The 16,325-nt window shown below is 45.0% G+C and overlaps 1 protein-coding gene across 1 annotated transcript in view; it reads right to left on the reverse strand.

Annotated features, from left to right (window-relative positions):
• Positions 1 to 16,325, reverse strand: part of EFHB (EF-hand domain family member B) — a 58,920-nt gene that overhangs the window by 14,069 nt on the left and 28,526 nt on the right. Inside the window, exons 7-9 of the mRNA XM_068978710.1 lie at positions 8,811 to 8,894; positions 8,151 to 8,218; positions 3,736 to 3,890 (exon numbers count right to left, since the gene is read on the reverse strand). Of these exons, the coding sequence (XP_068834811.1) occupies positions 3,736 to 3,890; positions 8,151 to 8,218; positions 8,811 to 8,894 (307 nt within the window). The remainder of the gene's footprint in view (positions 1 to 3,735; positions 3,891 to 8,150; positions 8,219 to 8,810; positions 8,895 to 16,325) is intronic.

A 16,325-nucleotide genomic window follows, 5' to 3' on the forward strand; every position in this document is an offset into this window, starting at 1 on the left:
TTCAGAAATGAAACAGTGCCATTTGCAAAGATGTGGATGGACCTAGAGATGTCATACAGAGTGAAGTAAGTCAGAAAGAGAAAAACAAATACTGTATAATATCACTTTTATGTGGAATCTAGAAAAACGGTGCAGATGAACTTATTTGCAAAGCAGACACATAGACACAGACACAGAGGGCAAACGCATCGACTCCAAGAGGGAAAGCGGGGGATGAGCTGGGAGATTAGGGTCAGCACGTTCACACTATTGACACCAGGGATAAAATCGGTGACTGATGAGAGCCTACTGCGTAGCACAGGGAACTCTACTCAGTGCTTCGTGGTGACCTAAATGGGAAGGAAATCCAAAAAAGAAGGGACATATATATATATAATATATATATTATATTAATAGCTGATTCACTTTGCTATACAGCAGAAACTAACACAACATTGTAAAACAACTATACTGCAAGAAAAATTTTAAAAATATATATAAAATACCTGTTTTCACTTATGTATTTAATTCTAAAGAATACTTTTCAAATTACCTGTAAATAGCAATCAGACTTTATTAAAAATCAGAGAAACAGTTGAATACTTTCTTTAAACACAACTTTGTGAGAAATGTTGCTGATGACTGGCATTTGTCCCAACATAATTAGTATAAACTTAGATGAGATATTTAACCCATGTTTTATTCATCATTACATCCCAGACACACAGACCCTCTAATCTAAAATAAAATGCATGGGCTTAAAACGAACTAGCCAAAGAGTGATCAAGATTTTTTATAAGATAAAAAGTGAGAAGTGTCACTTTGCTAAAACTGTTCTCAACATCAGAAGGGAGATAATATCGTCTTTTCCCTTTGAGATGAACTAAAATCATTCTGACCTTTCTTTTCTTCTGTCAAGACGATGATGAGTTACATCATCATAGGTTTCTTTATGAGCTTTTATTTGTCTGTTTTAGACTAATTCTAAAATGGTTTTAAGGCTGCCTAGAAAAATAAGTGCAAAGAGAGCCAAAAAAAAAAAAAGTGATGAAATCAGGGCAAAGAGAAAAATAAATCTGGAATGAAATAAGATGAAACCTGAAGCAAAAAGAGCGCACAGAATGTACGCTGTCAGATCATGTTCACAAACTAGACGTGTTTCCCTGGGTTGGCTCTACGCTTGCTGGTGGCCGAGTCACAAAGTTATGTACAACCGGCACAAAATCCATGCTCCACAAGAGGTAAGAACGAACCAGATACTTAGACAAAGCACGGTTATTTGCTCTAGAAAGACTGAGTTTCCTTATAAGGAGGATGTATGTGACGAAAATAACAGGGCGCACTAATAGAAGTCTGCCACGCTTCACATCTGTGTGGTGGGACTCCTAAGTGCAAGCCGAAGGCAGTGCAGCTTGGTAAATCCTGCGGTGGCCTAAAATGATGTCAGGTAATTACACAGCCCCACATTGATCTGATTTGTTCAAAGCATACAATTTTTAAGTAGCTTGAAAATGGAATGACCTTGCTCTCTCAAAAACTGAAACCACACCTGATCCCCATGGGGAGACGTGTTCGAAGCTTGACTGAGACCAGACTGACGGTACCATGCGTGCAAGTTCAGAGTGAGGCAGAGACTGTCCATCCCCCACATTCCCAGCACACTCCAGTTTAATGATCTATAAGAGTGGTTCTCAAACCTGAACACACAGCAGAATCACTGAGGAGCTTGTTAAATAGAACACAATCGCTAGACCCCAATCCCAAGTTCCTAATTCAGTAGGTGTGAGATGGGCCTTAGAAAGTGCATTTCTAATATCTCCCCAAGTAACAATGCTGGTGATTAAAGCACCTTATTTTGACAACACAGATCAATTCCAGGGGTCAGCAAATGTTTCCTGACAAGGGCCAAAATGTCTGTTCAGTCTCTGATGCACTACTCTGCATGCGTAGCTGCAAAGTCAGCCGCAGACACTACTTATGACACATGGGCACATGCGTGTGCACACACATGTACTAGAGCGATCCCACTCGGCAGACAATACTTAGGACACATGGGCACACGCGTGTACTCGAGCGATCCCACTCGGCAGACAATACTTAGGACACATGGGCACATGCATGTACTCAAGCGATCATACTTAGGACACATGGGCACACGCGTGTACTCAAGCGATCCCACTCGGCAGACAATACTTAGGACACATGGCCACATGCATGTGCTCGAGAAATCCCACTCGGCAGACAATACTTAGGACACATGGGCACACGCATGTACTCGAGTGATCCCACTCGGCAGACAATACTTAGGACACATGGGCACACGCATGTACTCGAGCGATCCCACTCGGCAAACAATACTTAGGACACATGGGCACACGCAGGTACTCGAGCGACCCCACTCCACAGACAATACTTACCACACATGGGCACAACGCAGGTACTCGAGCAATCCCACTCCACAGACAATACTTAGGACACATGGGCACACGCATGTGCTCGAGCAATCCCACTTGGCAGACAATACTTAGGACACATGGGCACACACAGGTACTCGAGCGACCCCACTCCAGAGACAATACTTAGGACACATGGGCACACGCAGGTACTCGAGCGACCCCACTCCACAGATAATACTTAGGACACATGGGCACACGCATGTGCACACACATGTACTCGAGTGACCCCACTCTGCAGACAATACTTAGGACACATGGGCACACGCAGGTACTCGAGCGACCCCACTCCAGAGACAATACTTAGGACACATGGGCACACGCATGTGCACACACAAGTACTCAAGTGATCCCACTCTGCAGACAATACTTAGGACACATGGGCACACGCATGTACTCGAGCGACCCCACTCCTGGGCATATACCAGAGAAAACTCTGGTTCAGAAAGATGCACGCACCCCAGTGCTCACTGCAGCACTATTTACAGCAGCCAGGACGTGGGAACCACCTAAGCGTCCCTCAGCAGAGGAGCGGGTGAGGATGCGGAGCGCCTGTACAGTACAATACCACTCAGCCGTAAGAAGAGAGTGAAGGAGTGCCGTCTGCAGCAACACGGATGGACCCAGAGATGGCCAAGCCAACTAAAGTCAGTCAGGCAGAGAAAGACAAATACAACAGGGTGCCACTTCCATGTGGGATCTAAAACACGCCGCAGATGAGCTCATCCCCCAAAGAGCAACAGACTCACAGACAGAGAGGACAAACTTACGGCTACCAAAGGGGAGAGGAGGCGGGGGCGGGATAACTTAGGGGTTTGGGGTTGACAAGCTACTACATAGAAAGTAGGCAAGCAAGGACTTATTGGGCAGCACAGGGAACTATGTTCTATACGTGTGTGTGTGTGTGTGTGTGTGTGTGTGTGTGAGAGTCACTCAGTCATGCCCGGCTCTTTCCAATCTCATGCACTGTAGTCCGCCAGTCTCCTCTGTCCATAGAATTCTCCCGGCAAGAATACTGAAGTGGGTGGCCATTCCTTTCTCCAGGGGATCTTCCTGACCTGGGGATTGAACCTGGGTCTGCTACATTGCAGGCAGATTCTTTACCATCTGAACCACCAGGGAGCCAGGATCAAGCCCGGTCCACCACCACCTGTCTCAGGAAACAGTCTTACACGCCCCTGTCAACAGCTGGCTCACGATGCTGTCTTAGTTTCTGGTGAGGGCAAATCTGATCCTGATCTACGCCAGGTCGCTGGACCTGTAAGCCCATGCATAGACCAAAAATCTCCCCTTCACTACTGGCCTTGTCATAGTGCCTGAAGGCCGCCAGCAGAGTGTCAAAGTTTTGGTAGTTAACTTTCTTCAAGTGATGCCGCACTGCCGCTACCAGGGCTCGCTGTCTGTCCTTGCCTCGGAGATACTCCCCTGGAAGCCTTCTGTGGATGAGATCACCAACTCCTATTGAAGAGGGAAAGAAAAGTCTTTTATCTGAATTTAAAGTCTGTCTCTATTATTCACATTCTAAAAGAGAGAGAGACCTAGCAACTTCTGTGAATGAAAAAACCTAATGCCAAGACTATTGAGCAGCATGACAGAAAACCCTTTTGTATTAAAAAAAAAAAAGTGTGCACAGTAATGGATGAAAATGAATCTTTCTGCTATTGCCACTTCTCCAATCAATGAAAAAAATCTGAATAAATGAATTTTATGAGAGAATCATGAGCCCACTCAGCTATCAAGCTGTCCTCTCCTAAGACAGCAAAGCTCTTGCCTGTCTAAAGAGACAGGCAGACAAATGTAGACATTTGTCTATAAGGCCGAGGATCTGAAAGCTGGGGCTGATCCATGTCCCGGTCACTCTGTGTGCCTTAGGGCCACTGGACTTCTGGGAAGCCTTGTAAAAACTGGGCATGAGTTCCCTCCTCCCGCTTAGTGTGAGTTTCCATTCTGCCCTCACTCTGCACACCAAGTCTCCACTTCTCAGCCCTGCTTCCCTGCACTGCGACCAGCACGGGAGAGCTGCCTCCATCCACAGCCCATTAACTAACTCAGTCCTGACCCACAACCACCAGTAACAACCCCTCCAATCCACCAGCCACAAACCCCCAGACCCCACCCTTGCTTTCACGTTTCTTTCATGACTTAGAGGAACTTTGTTGAATTATGACACACAGCATATGCACACTGCCTGTAAACCGCACTCCTTGGATGTTGATGGTGACCGAGATCAGACCAGAGGTGACCATGTGGCTTCAGCTGTGATGGTTTGGTGGATGTCACCAGGGAGGGAAGAAACCTCTCCTTCTGTTCTTCTCCCCATGGCCTATACCCCACCCTTCCTGCTTCTACTGGCAACTGGCTGTGATATCCTGGGTAGGTTAATTTAAATCGCAACACTGACGGATGCCGCCAGAGATTATCGTACTAAGTGAGTCAGAAGAAGGAAGACAAGCCCCATCTGACATCACGTGTACGAGGAATTACAATAGGACACAAATGAGCCTATCCATGAAACAGAATCACAAACACAGAGAACAGACTGGCAGCTGCCCACGGGGAGGTGGGGAGGGATGGATTGGGGTCGGCAGATGCAAACCATTATATACAGGATGGGTAAACAACAAGGTCCTACTGTACAGCGCAAGTGTGGTCAACGCCCTACGACAAACCATGGTGGAGAATTTTAATATATACATGTATATGTGTATATATACACAGAATTGTATCACTGTGCTATACAGCAGAAATTAATACATTTTAAATCAACTATACTTCAATGCTTAAAAACTGAAAAAACTGCAAATTTGCCTGCACTTCAAAGCAACTAATATTTACACCTACTTTGTGCAAGGCTCTATATTATTAGGGTCTCTCGAGGGCCTCTTTTGACAGGCATTAGTGGCACCTCTAGCTTTATCATTATGAAGTCAGGAGTTAATCCTGCACATCCTGATAAAAGCCTTCTCTCTAAGGGCAGAGCCTTACTCGCATGCATGAAAAGCTGCCACCAGTGCTGGTCCCAGAAACAGGGCAAGTGCTCAGAGCAAGGCTTCTGAAACGGAGTGGCGCCCATCAGACCGCCCTAAAGTGGGCAAAGCCCGAGTAGGCCTCTTGGAGAGGCAACCGAAGTGACTGGGTGAGGGGTGACTCCTGACAAAGAAGCACGGCTGCTCTTCCCCTCCACGTTTCTTCCTCTGATGTCAATCCCCTGGGGGCTGTTCTGTATAAGGAAGCCCTGTCCCCCAGCTCTTCCACAAGACAGCCCTTGGTTGAGTTGGTTTTGTTTTTTGTTTTTATCCTGAGAGGCCTTCCATCTACATTAACATCCAAAAATAACTATTGAATGGTCAGCCTGTGGTTGAGGTGCAGGCTGACACCCTCTTCCAGCCCGGCCCTGCGAGAATACTTACGAAGCTCATAGCAAATCACTGAAGACTACTCAAGACCCATCGCTGAAGAGCTGAAATCGGGAGTCCAAGCTCTGGCCCTCGGAGAGACTAATGCCCTCACCACCACACCAAGGACGTGAGAGAAGCCAGGCCAGCTCCGCGGCGGCCCCCTGCCCGCGACCAGCTCCCGTGATGCACCCTGCTGCCCGCCACCAGCTCCCGTGATGCCCCGCTGCCCGCCACCAGCTCCCGTGATGCCCTGCTGCCCGCCTGCCCTGGGTGTCCCCTCAGGCACCCCTGCCTGGGTGTATTCTGGGAGCTGCACGCAGCCCGGGCCCTCTTCCCAGAGGCACATTAACAGAACCAACGACCCCAGGCCCGGGGATGGGGCATCCTTTGTGTCGTTGCCTTTATTTCCCCAAGCAAGAGGAAGGGAGCAATCCAGATCTGGTAGAAAAACCTGTGCGCCCTCAGAAGCAGGCAGACCCTGAGACTTTCCGCAGAACAGACACTGAATTACACTCGCAGTAGTCACAAGAGTTAGGGTTAGTCTGTGCGCATCCGTGAGCTCCGTGGAAAGTCTAGAGAGCGCTGAGAGTCCCCTTTCCCATTACACCATACGCTGCCAAGGCTGCTGCTGACACATACAGACTTCATAAACTATTAATGGCAGTGTTCTTCCTTTCCATTTTATAACACTATCTTGTCACTCAATTTATAGCGCAGCTCAACTGCGTTAAAATCACCCATAGAGTTTATTAGATATGCCGGTTCCTGGGACCCATGCCCAGATAATTCTGATTCGGTAGGCTCTCGTGTACACTAAATTTTAGGAACCTCCCAGGTGGCCCTAGTGGTAAAGAACCCACGTGCCAGTGCAGGAGACACAGGTTCGATCCCTGGAGGAGGGGATGGCAATCCACCTCATTATTCTTGCCTGGAGAATCCCATGGACAGAGGAACCTGGCAGGCTATACAGCTCATAGGGTTGCAAAGAATCAGACACAACTGAAATGGCTTAGGACACACACTGAAAGGGTGTTAGCTAAAGCCTACTCACTAACAAATAAAAGAAACACTCATTTGCTAATGCGACATGATGTTCTAGAGAATCTTGAGCCACCACGTTAGGAGGTCATACTTCTTTTTAGATCAACTGTTACGTGTTTAATGGATGTCTGCCCATCTTAGAGGCTCTGGTAAGGAGTGATTTAGGAAATCCATCAGTTAGTCTGAAAAACAAGTAGATAATCATGGTCAACTGCCTACTTGAGGGCAGTTTCATGCCAGGGGTGCCCCAACTTGCTGTCTGTTGGGTTCTTGGGGTCTTGTGCACAGTACATTGCTTTCCAGGTATTTACAGCATGAATCAATGAATCCAACACATAGTTTATCATGCTGATAGTGAAACACAGACAAATTTTCTAATGCCCTCCTCCAGGGATCGAACCCGTGTCCCTTCCGTCTCCTGCACTGGCACGTGGGTTCTTTACCACTAGGGCCACCCGGGAGGTTCCTAAAACTTAGTGTACATGAGAGCCTACTGAATCAGAACTATCTGGGCATGGGTCCCAGGAACCCATATTTAATAAACTGTATAACTCTATGGGTGATTTTAATGCAGGTAGACTGCAGACTATATTTTGAAAGCCACTAATACACAGCTCAATTCTGATAAGCTTTCAAATAGTCTTCCCTGGGGAAGGCTGCTACTCAGATCGCTCAGCACCGAAGACAAGACCCTGCTTTCTGCCGCTGCTCCATAGATCGATGTGCTGGTCGGCTGGTGGGAAGAGCGGTTCTTCGGTGTGTGGTTGTACAGTGCTTTCTGGAACCTGATTGCCCCTACAGTTCGTCTGGGAATGTTGTGAAAATGCTGTTTCTGATCTGGGAGGTCTGAGGGTAGAACCTGAGAGTCTGCATCTCTAAGAGCCTTGCAGGGACACCAACACTGCCCGTCTGCAACCACATTTTGAGTACAAGGACCCGGTACAATATTTGAATTCATTAAAAAGTTGCCTCAGTTCACTTTTGATTGTTTAATATAGGCCTTATTTATATTCTAAATAAAATTCTAAGCCTTAACTACACTTAAGGAATTCATTACCAGGGCTTTAAACTGTACCTGTTTCAAACAGAATAGGAAAATGTTGCTTCTTTCTTGTGCTACAAATTGCTCTCATTACTGTTAATATAATATTTTAAGCCTTTAAAATTGGAAGCTTTGAGAGAAGGAGATGGTGAACTTCACTGCATAATTTGGGCGGCAGGGGGTGGGGGGGCAGGATTTTGTCTTTGTTTGCTTTTTAAAGAGAAACTGTATATTTACCGTAGTCCTCAGGATGGAGACAAGCCCCAAATGTGTGGTCTGGGGGAACATTCATTGTTTCCGCAATACTATCAAAGAAAAAAGTTCCTTTGGTGAAAATTCCCACCACATGGCATCCCTGGAATTTAAAATATGCTTTCCATACATTTTTAATCATCGATATTTTCTCCTATAACCAAACTATAAAGATCAAACAGAAGCCCTCCAACAGATCTTTTCTCTAATCTCCAACGCACATTAGCAACGGCCGAAGCTTTCACTGGCTTCCAGTGAAAAGGCCCAGACGGAAAAAGAAAAAACAGAACATGGTCCCAAAGCAGAATTATGGAAGCATGCATGTATACAAACACACTCTCTCTATCTAGAGAGAGAGGAGAGGAAAACGTAACAAAATAAGTTGAATTTCTGGGACCCTAGAAATGAAGCTTTACATAAAATTCTTCCTCTTTCTTTTCCAAACGCCCTCTCCCTTTTGGAGACTCAGTACTTTCCCAGAACCCCAAGCTCTTGGGTGGCTAACAGGGTTCCCCGATTAACAGAAACGGATGATTCTTATTTAATAGATATACTCTAATAGAACACAAAGCAAAATTTACGACAGGAGTACTTTGTAAATTTGATCCAAAAACATTATCAATTTTAAGTGAATCATGAACTTACGGATCTGAAACTCTTCCAAGTCTATGCTGAAACTTTTCTTTGAAATCATCAACTCTCTTGGATACAACCTTAGCTCCTCTTTTCCTATAAAATTAGAAAATTGTCAGGTGTTTGTATGACCCAAAGTATTCCTGACTACCAAATATCCATATATTGAAGAATACCAGAGTATCATTTGGGTCAGTTCAGCTCATTTCAGTTGCTCAGTCGTGTCTGACTCTTTGCAACCCCATGGACTGCAGCACGCCAGGCTTTCCTGCCCATCACCAACTCCTGGAGCTTGCTCAAACTCATTTCCATGGAGTCGGTGATGCCATCAACCCATCTCATCCTCTGTCATCCCCTGCTCCTCCCACCTTCAATCTTTCCCAGCATCAGGGTCTTTTCCAATGAGTCAGTTCTTCGCATCACGTGCCCAGAGTATTGGGAGTTTCAGCTTCAACATCGGTCCTTCCAATGAATATTCAGGACTGATTTCCCTCAGCATGGACTGGTTGGATCTCCTTGCAGTCCAAGGGACTCTCAAGAGTCTTCTCCAACACCACAGTTCAAAAGCATCAATTCTTTGGCACTCAGCTTTCTTTATGGTCCACCTCTCACATCCATACATGACTACTGGAAAAACCATAGCCTTGACTAGATGGACCTTTGTTGGCAAAGTAATGTCTCTGATTTTTAATATGCTCTCTAGGTTAGTTAAGCTTTTCTTCTAAGGAGCATGCGTCTTTTAATTTCATGGCTGCAGTCACTATCTGCAGTGATTTTGGAGCTCCCAAAATCAAACTCTCTCACTGTTTCCCCATCTATTTGCCATGAAGTGATGGAACCGGATGCCGTGATCTTAGTTTTCTGAATGTTGAGTCTTAAGCCAACTTCTTCACTCTCCTCTTTCACTTTCGTCAAGAGGCTCTTTAGTTCTTCACTCTCTGCCACAAGGGTGGTGTCATCAGCATATCTGAGGTTACTGATAATTCTCCCAGCAATCTTGATCCCAGCCTGGCTTCATCCACACTCTGAAACGGGACATTTTAGAAGGAGAGGGAGTCGGAGGTGGTGCGCGGCTCGGTCTCCTGGCGCGGCGCGGCCCTCCCCAGCGGCGGCGCTGATCCAGCCCGGAGCCCCGCTCCCCCGGTGCCCGCCGACCCCGCGCCCGCCAGCTCAGCCCAGTGCTTCTCTGCGGCTTCCCTGGCTGGCCAGAGACGCGGAACCCGGGCTGAGTCCAACCTGAGCAGCAAACTCCAGCTCGCCAGCAACAAGGAGTAGAACGCTGTGGCGGAGCAGAAGGACGTGCAATCATCTTCTCCTGCGAGAACTCCAAAATTACAACTCACTGCTGAACAACCGCGGACAGGAGAATGTTGGATCCCAGCAAAAAAAAAGATACCGCACATCCAAGAGCAAGTGAGAAGCTCCAGCAAGACAGGAGGAGGGATGAGATCACGTTTTGAGTGAAACCCCATACCCAACAGAGACACTTGGAGGACTCAAACGAACCTTGCACACACCAGGTCCCAGAGACAGAGCCGAAACCGTGCTCGAGACCCCTTCAGGAAAATTAGAGACAGCAAGGGAACACTCCACGCAAAGATGGGCACGGGGAAGGACAGAAATGGCATGGACCTAACAGAAGCAGAAGATATTAAGAAGAGATGGCAAGAATACACAGAACTATACAAAAAAGATCCTCATGACCCAGATAATCATGATGGTGTGATCACTCACCTAGAGCCAGACATCCTGGAATGCAAAGACAAGTGGGCCTTAGGAAGCATCGCTATAAACAAAGCTAGAGGAGGTGATGAAACTCCAGCTGAGCTATTTCAAATCCTAAAAGATGATGCTGTGAAAGTGCTGCACTCAATACATCAGCAAATATGGAAAACTCAGCAGCGGCCACAGGACTGGAAAATGTCAGTTTTCATTCCAGTCCCTAAGAAAGGCAATGCCAAAGAATGCTCAAACTACCACACAATTGCACTCATCTCACACGCTAGCAAAGTAAAGCTCAAAATTCTCCCAGCCAGGCTTCAACAGTGCATGAACTGTGAACTTCCAGATGTTCAAGCTGGATTTAGAAAAGGCAGAGGAACCAGAGATCAAATTGCCAACATCAGTTGGATCATCGAAAAAGCACGAGAGTTCCAGAAAAATATTTGCTTCTGCTTAATTCACTATGCAAAATCCTTTGACTGTATGGATCTCAACAAACTACAGAAAACTCTTCAAGAGATGGGAATACCAGACCACCTGACCTGCCTCCTGGGAAATCTGTATGCAGGTCAAAAAGCACCAGTTAGAACTGGACATGGAACAACAGACTGGTTCCAAATTGGGAAAGGAGTGCTATATATTGTTAAGGCTGTATACTGTCACCCTGCTTATTTAACTCATATGCAGAGTACATCATGCAAAATGCCATGATCATTTGGATCATCAAAAACTAAATCCAGTTTCAAAAGAAAGTATATGCTAAAAAGAAAGCTTTATGTTTTCAATCATGTATATTCTATCATGTATATTCCTTTATAAAGACAAGTAACAGAATAAAAAATTTTAATTGAAAAGTAAGACAAAAATTTTTCAGTAAATAAAGCCAAAGTGCTAATATCATTCATTTAACTCCTAAGATTTATAACAGAAAAGTAAGCATTAAAGAAATAAATAACCAAAGGCTATAAGCAACTTACAACTAGTAAGCAAATATATGGAGAAATTATAATACTCTACAGCAACAAATGAAATAAAAAGAACAACAAAATATCCTGTTTAACATAGTACATATTTAAATACATATCTATATATATAGAGAGAGAGACTATCTAACTGGCAAATAGTATGGCAAAACACTTGCAGATTGCTAGTGCAAGTGATGATAATTTTGGAAATATTTTGGCAATATGATTCAAAAAGCATAAAAATAGTCACCCTTTTATCCACATCTGAAAACCAATCATAAGGAGATAATACACAAATTAAAAGTCTGAAAAAATTATATTTATAAAAATGCTTGTAGTCTCACTGACTATAAGGGGAAAAAAAGAAAAGAATCTAAGTGTTCAATCCTGGAGGTGATTAATCACATCATATTAACAAGAACACACTCTGTGTGCATTCTAAATGTTGGTTATTAAGAATACACAGCCATATAAAATTATTTTATGTTAAGAGCCAAAACAGAATATAAAATAAAATTGCACTCTGATTAAAGTTATGCAAAAACAAAACAAAAGGTATGCAAAAATCAACACAGGAAGCCACAGTAGAAAGAAATAAATGAAAAAGATAATAAAGGTTGAATTAAGGTGACAGGATTATGGGTGATTTGATTTTATTTTGCTAATTTTCTGTAATATAATTTCATTACTTCCACCACTGTGATTAAATGAGTAAGGATTTCTTTCGAGAACTGTAAAATTACAACACCACTATTTAATAACATTAAAATTAATAAACCTCTATTGTTTTGCTAAGACTAAAAAGAGTGAGCTTAAAATTCTTAAACTCCTTTTGCTTTTAAAACTATTTCCTGTACTGGAGAAATACAGAGCTGAATAAACTTCTGCAGAAGAATGACACTCTGTAGAGAAACAAAAGATGAAAAATAACATAATTCATCTCTTATTTCCTTATTTACTTCCCATTAGTTCAAAAAGAAGAAAAAGAACAATGGGGTAAAGTCAGAATAAATCAAAGGCAGTTTGAAGGCCATAATTTGAATGTATAAAGTTGACAATCTGAAACCAGCACCAAGAGCTTGATTAGGAGCATGCCAGATGGCAAAAAGGAGGATTCTAAGCCACACAGCCCTCGCTTCCCGGCCTAACACTGCCTAGAACATGTTGCTGGGAGAATCCGGAACTATTTGTGAGCAGCCGTGTATGTCAGAGATTCAACAGCTGTAATCGTGACACACCTCACGGCATTCACTCACCAGTCAAGTCTTCTGTGTGCCAGGCACAGTCACACACACACATACACACACACACACGCACACGCACACACGCACATGCGCACACGCACGCACACACGCACACGCACGCACACACGCACGCACGCACACGCACACACGCACATGCACACACGCACACGCACATGCACACACGCACATGCACGCACACGCACATGCACGCACACACGCGCGCACACGCACGCGCGCACACACGCACGCACACACGCACACGCACGAGTCTATCATTTCTAGGTTCTAACTGATTCTTCTGACCAGAGGTCATAAGCAGAATATAGATACAGGTAATTTTAAGAAGGAAATATATCCTTTAAAAGTATATATCCCCAATAACTAAAAAAGTTAAGAGTGAGGCAAATGTATGTTGAATAGTGCATAGCACATTAAGATGTAAGCAAAACAGAAATAGACTCACAGACGCAGAAGACAAGCTTAACGGTTGCCAAAGGGGAACGGGGTATAAATGAGGAACTGGGGATTGACATACACATGCGGCATACTATATTTAAAGTAGGTAATCAGTATATGTAACAGGTAATATAGTTTCTGAGCTATACTGTAGGCCCTGTTTAGCACAGGGAACTATACCCCTTATGGTCTAATAACTTACAATGGAAGAGTCTGAAAAACTATGTTTTATATGTGCACATATTTATGTATCACTGAGCCCCTTTGTTGAGTACCCTAAGACTAACACAACACTGTGAACCAGCCATGCTTCAGCTGGGCTCCCCGGGGGCTCAGGCAGTAAAGCCTGCCTGCAGTGCGGGAGACCCAGGCTCAACCCCTGGGTCAGGAAGATCCCCTGGAGAAGGAAATGGCAGCCCACTCCAGTACTCTTGCCTGGAGAACCCCATGGACAGAGCAGCCTGGCGGGCTACAGTCCACAGGGTCGCAAAGAGTCGGAAACGACTCAGCGACTTCACTTTCTTTCTTTCTATACTTCAATTAAAACTAAAAGACAAAAAAAAAGGATAGAAACAAAAAAAGTGAGCTGTAAATGAATATGCTTAACTCCAAGCACAAGCTGGAATCAAGACTGCCGGGAGAAATATCAATAACCTCAGATACGCAGATGACACCACCCTTATGGCAGAAAGCGAAGAGGAACTAAAAAGCCTCTTGATGAAAGTGAAAGAGGAGAGTGAAAAAGTTGGCTTAAAGCTCAACATTCAAAAAACTAAGATGATGACATCCAGTCCCATCACTTCATGGCAAATAGATGGGGAAACAATGGAAACAGTGAGAGACTTTATTTTCTTGGGCTCTAAAATCACTGCAGATGGTGATTGCAGCCATGAAATTAAAAGACGCTTACTCCTTGCAAGAAAAGCTATGCCCAACCTAGGCAGCATATTAAAAAGTAGAGACATTACTTTACAGACAAAGGTCCATATAGCCAAAATTATTGTTTTTCCAGTAGTCATGTATGGATGTGAGAGTTGAACCATAAAGAAAGCTGAGCACCGAAGAATTCATGCTTCTGAATTGTGGTGTTGGAGTAGACTCTTGTGGTGTTGGACAAGTCCCTTGGACTGCAAGGAGATCCAACCAGTCCATCCTAAAGGAAATCAGTCCTGAACATTCATTGAAAGGACTGATACTGAACCTGAAACTCCAATACTTTGGCCACCTGATAGGAAGAACTGACTCACTGGAAAGACTCTGATGCTGGGAAAGATTGAGGGCAGGAGGAGAAGGGGACGACAGAGGATGAGATGGTTGGATGGCATCATTGACTCAATGGACATGAGTTTGAGTAAACTCTGGGAGTTGGTGATGGACAGGGAGGCCTGGCGTGCTGCAGTCCATGGGGTCGCAAAGAGTCAGACACGACTGAGCAACTGAACTGATCTAGTCAAGTATTTAAATAATTTCTTCATGTTTTCCTTTATGTATGTTTCCACCCCTTTAATAGTAGTAAATTAATGAATGTTTGTTTTAGGAGCTCTTCTATACCCTAAAAAAGAAAAAAACCCACTGTCTCCTATGGTTTTTCTGAAATATGGAAGGGCTTCCCTGGTCGTTCAGATGGGAAAGAAGGCCTGCCATGCGGGAGACCAGGGTTTGATCTGTGGCTCAGGAGGATCTCCTGGAGGAGGGAAAGGCTACCCAGGAAAGAATTTCTTCTTTTTGTGCTTTACCATTATTGCTTTGAATAATTCAACTAACAGAAACTCATCTATTAAATAATAAGGGAGTGGAAGAATGGAAATCCCAGTTTCAGGCCTGCGATCCCAGAGTCAGTGCCTACAGCCTTGGTGCCATGGTGAGGGCAGCCGCTGGAGAGACACTGCCGGGTTTCAGCCCTACCCCTGGCACCTCCTTGCGTGACCTCGGGCCCAGGATTTAACTTCTCTGTACCTCAGTTTCTTCATCTATAAAATGGAAAGGCTAAAAATTATAGTACCCCTACCTCCTGGAGTTGCTGGTAGGATCAAATTAATCATGTATAAAGTACTTAGTACTTTGCCTCTATAACTGGGAGCTGCCATCTCAGCTATCAGACCAGCAAGTGAGCGAGGCAGACTGGGTGCCTGGGGGAAGGCAAGCTGTGTATGCCCTCCGGGGCCTGCGGAAAGGCGGAAGAGGGCAGTGTATTCTTTAAAGAGGGCAGAGAGGCTCGAAACATGGTACAAATAAACTCACTCACAAAACAGAAGTGGAGTCACAGATGGAGCCTGTGTGCTAGGTCACCCCACTCGTGTCTGACTCTCTGTGACCCCATGGACAGGAGCCCGCATGCTCCTGTGTCAATGGGATTCTCCAGGCAAGAACATTGGACTGGGTTGCCATGCCCTCCTCCGGGGGATCTTCCCGATCCAGGGATCGAACCCACATTTCTTACGTCTCCTGCATTCGTAGGCAGGTTCTATACCCACTCCAGTACTCTGGCCTGGAGAATTCCATGGACTGTATGATCCGTGGGGTCAGCAAGACCCGGACACGACTGAGTGACTTTCATTTTCACTGTCTTCACCACTAGCGCCGCCTGGGAAGCAGAACGCCACCAGGGGGAAAGCGGGGGTAACTGGAAAATTGGGACTGACATGCACACACTACCGCCTATAAACCGGACGACCAAGAAGGACCTACCGCCCACACAGGCAGCTCTACTCAGCCCTCTCTAACGACCTATTCGGGAAAAGGATCTTAAAAAAACAGCAAACTACGTGGGGGTGTGTGTGACTGATCACTCCGCTGTACACCTGTGTGTGACTGATCACTCCGCTGTACACCTGAAGCTAACACAACGCTGGGAGTCAACAATACACCAAAAAGCTTAACCTTAAAAAATTATAAACGGAAAAAAAATTTTAAACAGAGGGCAGAGGGCAAAACAAAGCCACTCCCACCACTGAATGTACACCAATGCAGGTCCCGTGTATTCATTTCCTGGGGTTGCGAGAACAAATGACCACAAGCCAACTCTCACATCCATACATGACCACAGGAAAAACCATAGCCTTGACCAGACGGACCTTTGTTGGCAAAGTAATGTCTTTTTAAATATGCTGTCTAGGTTGGTCATAACTTTCCTTCCAAGG

Source organism: Capricornis sumatraensis, chromosome 1, assembly GCF_032405125.1.
Source record: "Capricornis sumatraensis isolate serow.1 chromosome 1, serow.2, whole genome shotgun sequence".
In the NCBI taxonomy this organism is placed as follows: domain Eukaryota; kingdom Metazoa; phylum Chordata; class Mammalia; order Artiodactyla; family Bovidae; genus Capricornis; species Capricornis sumatraensis.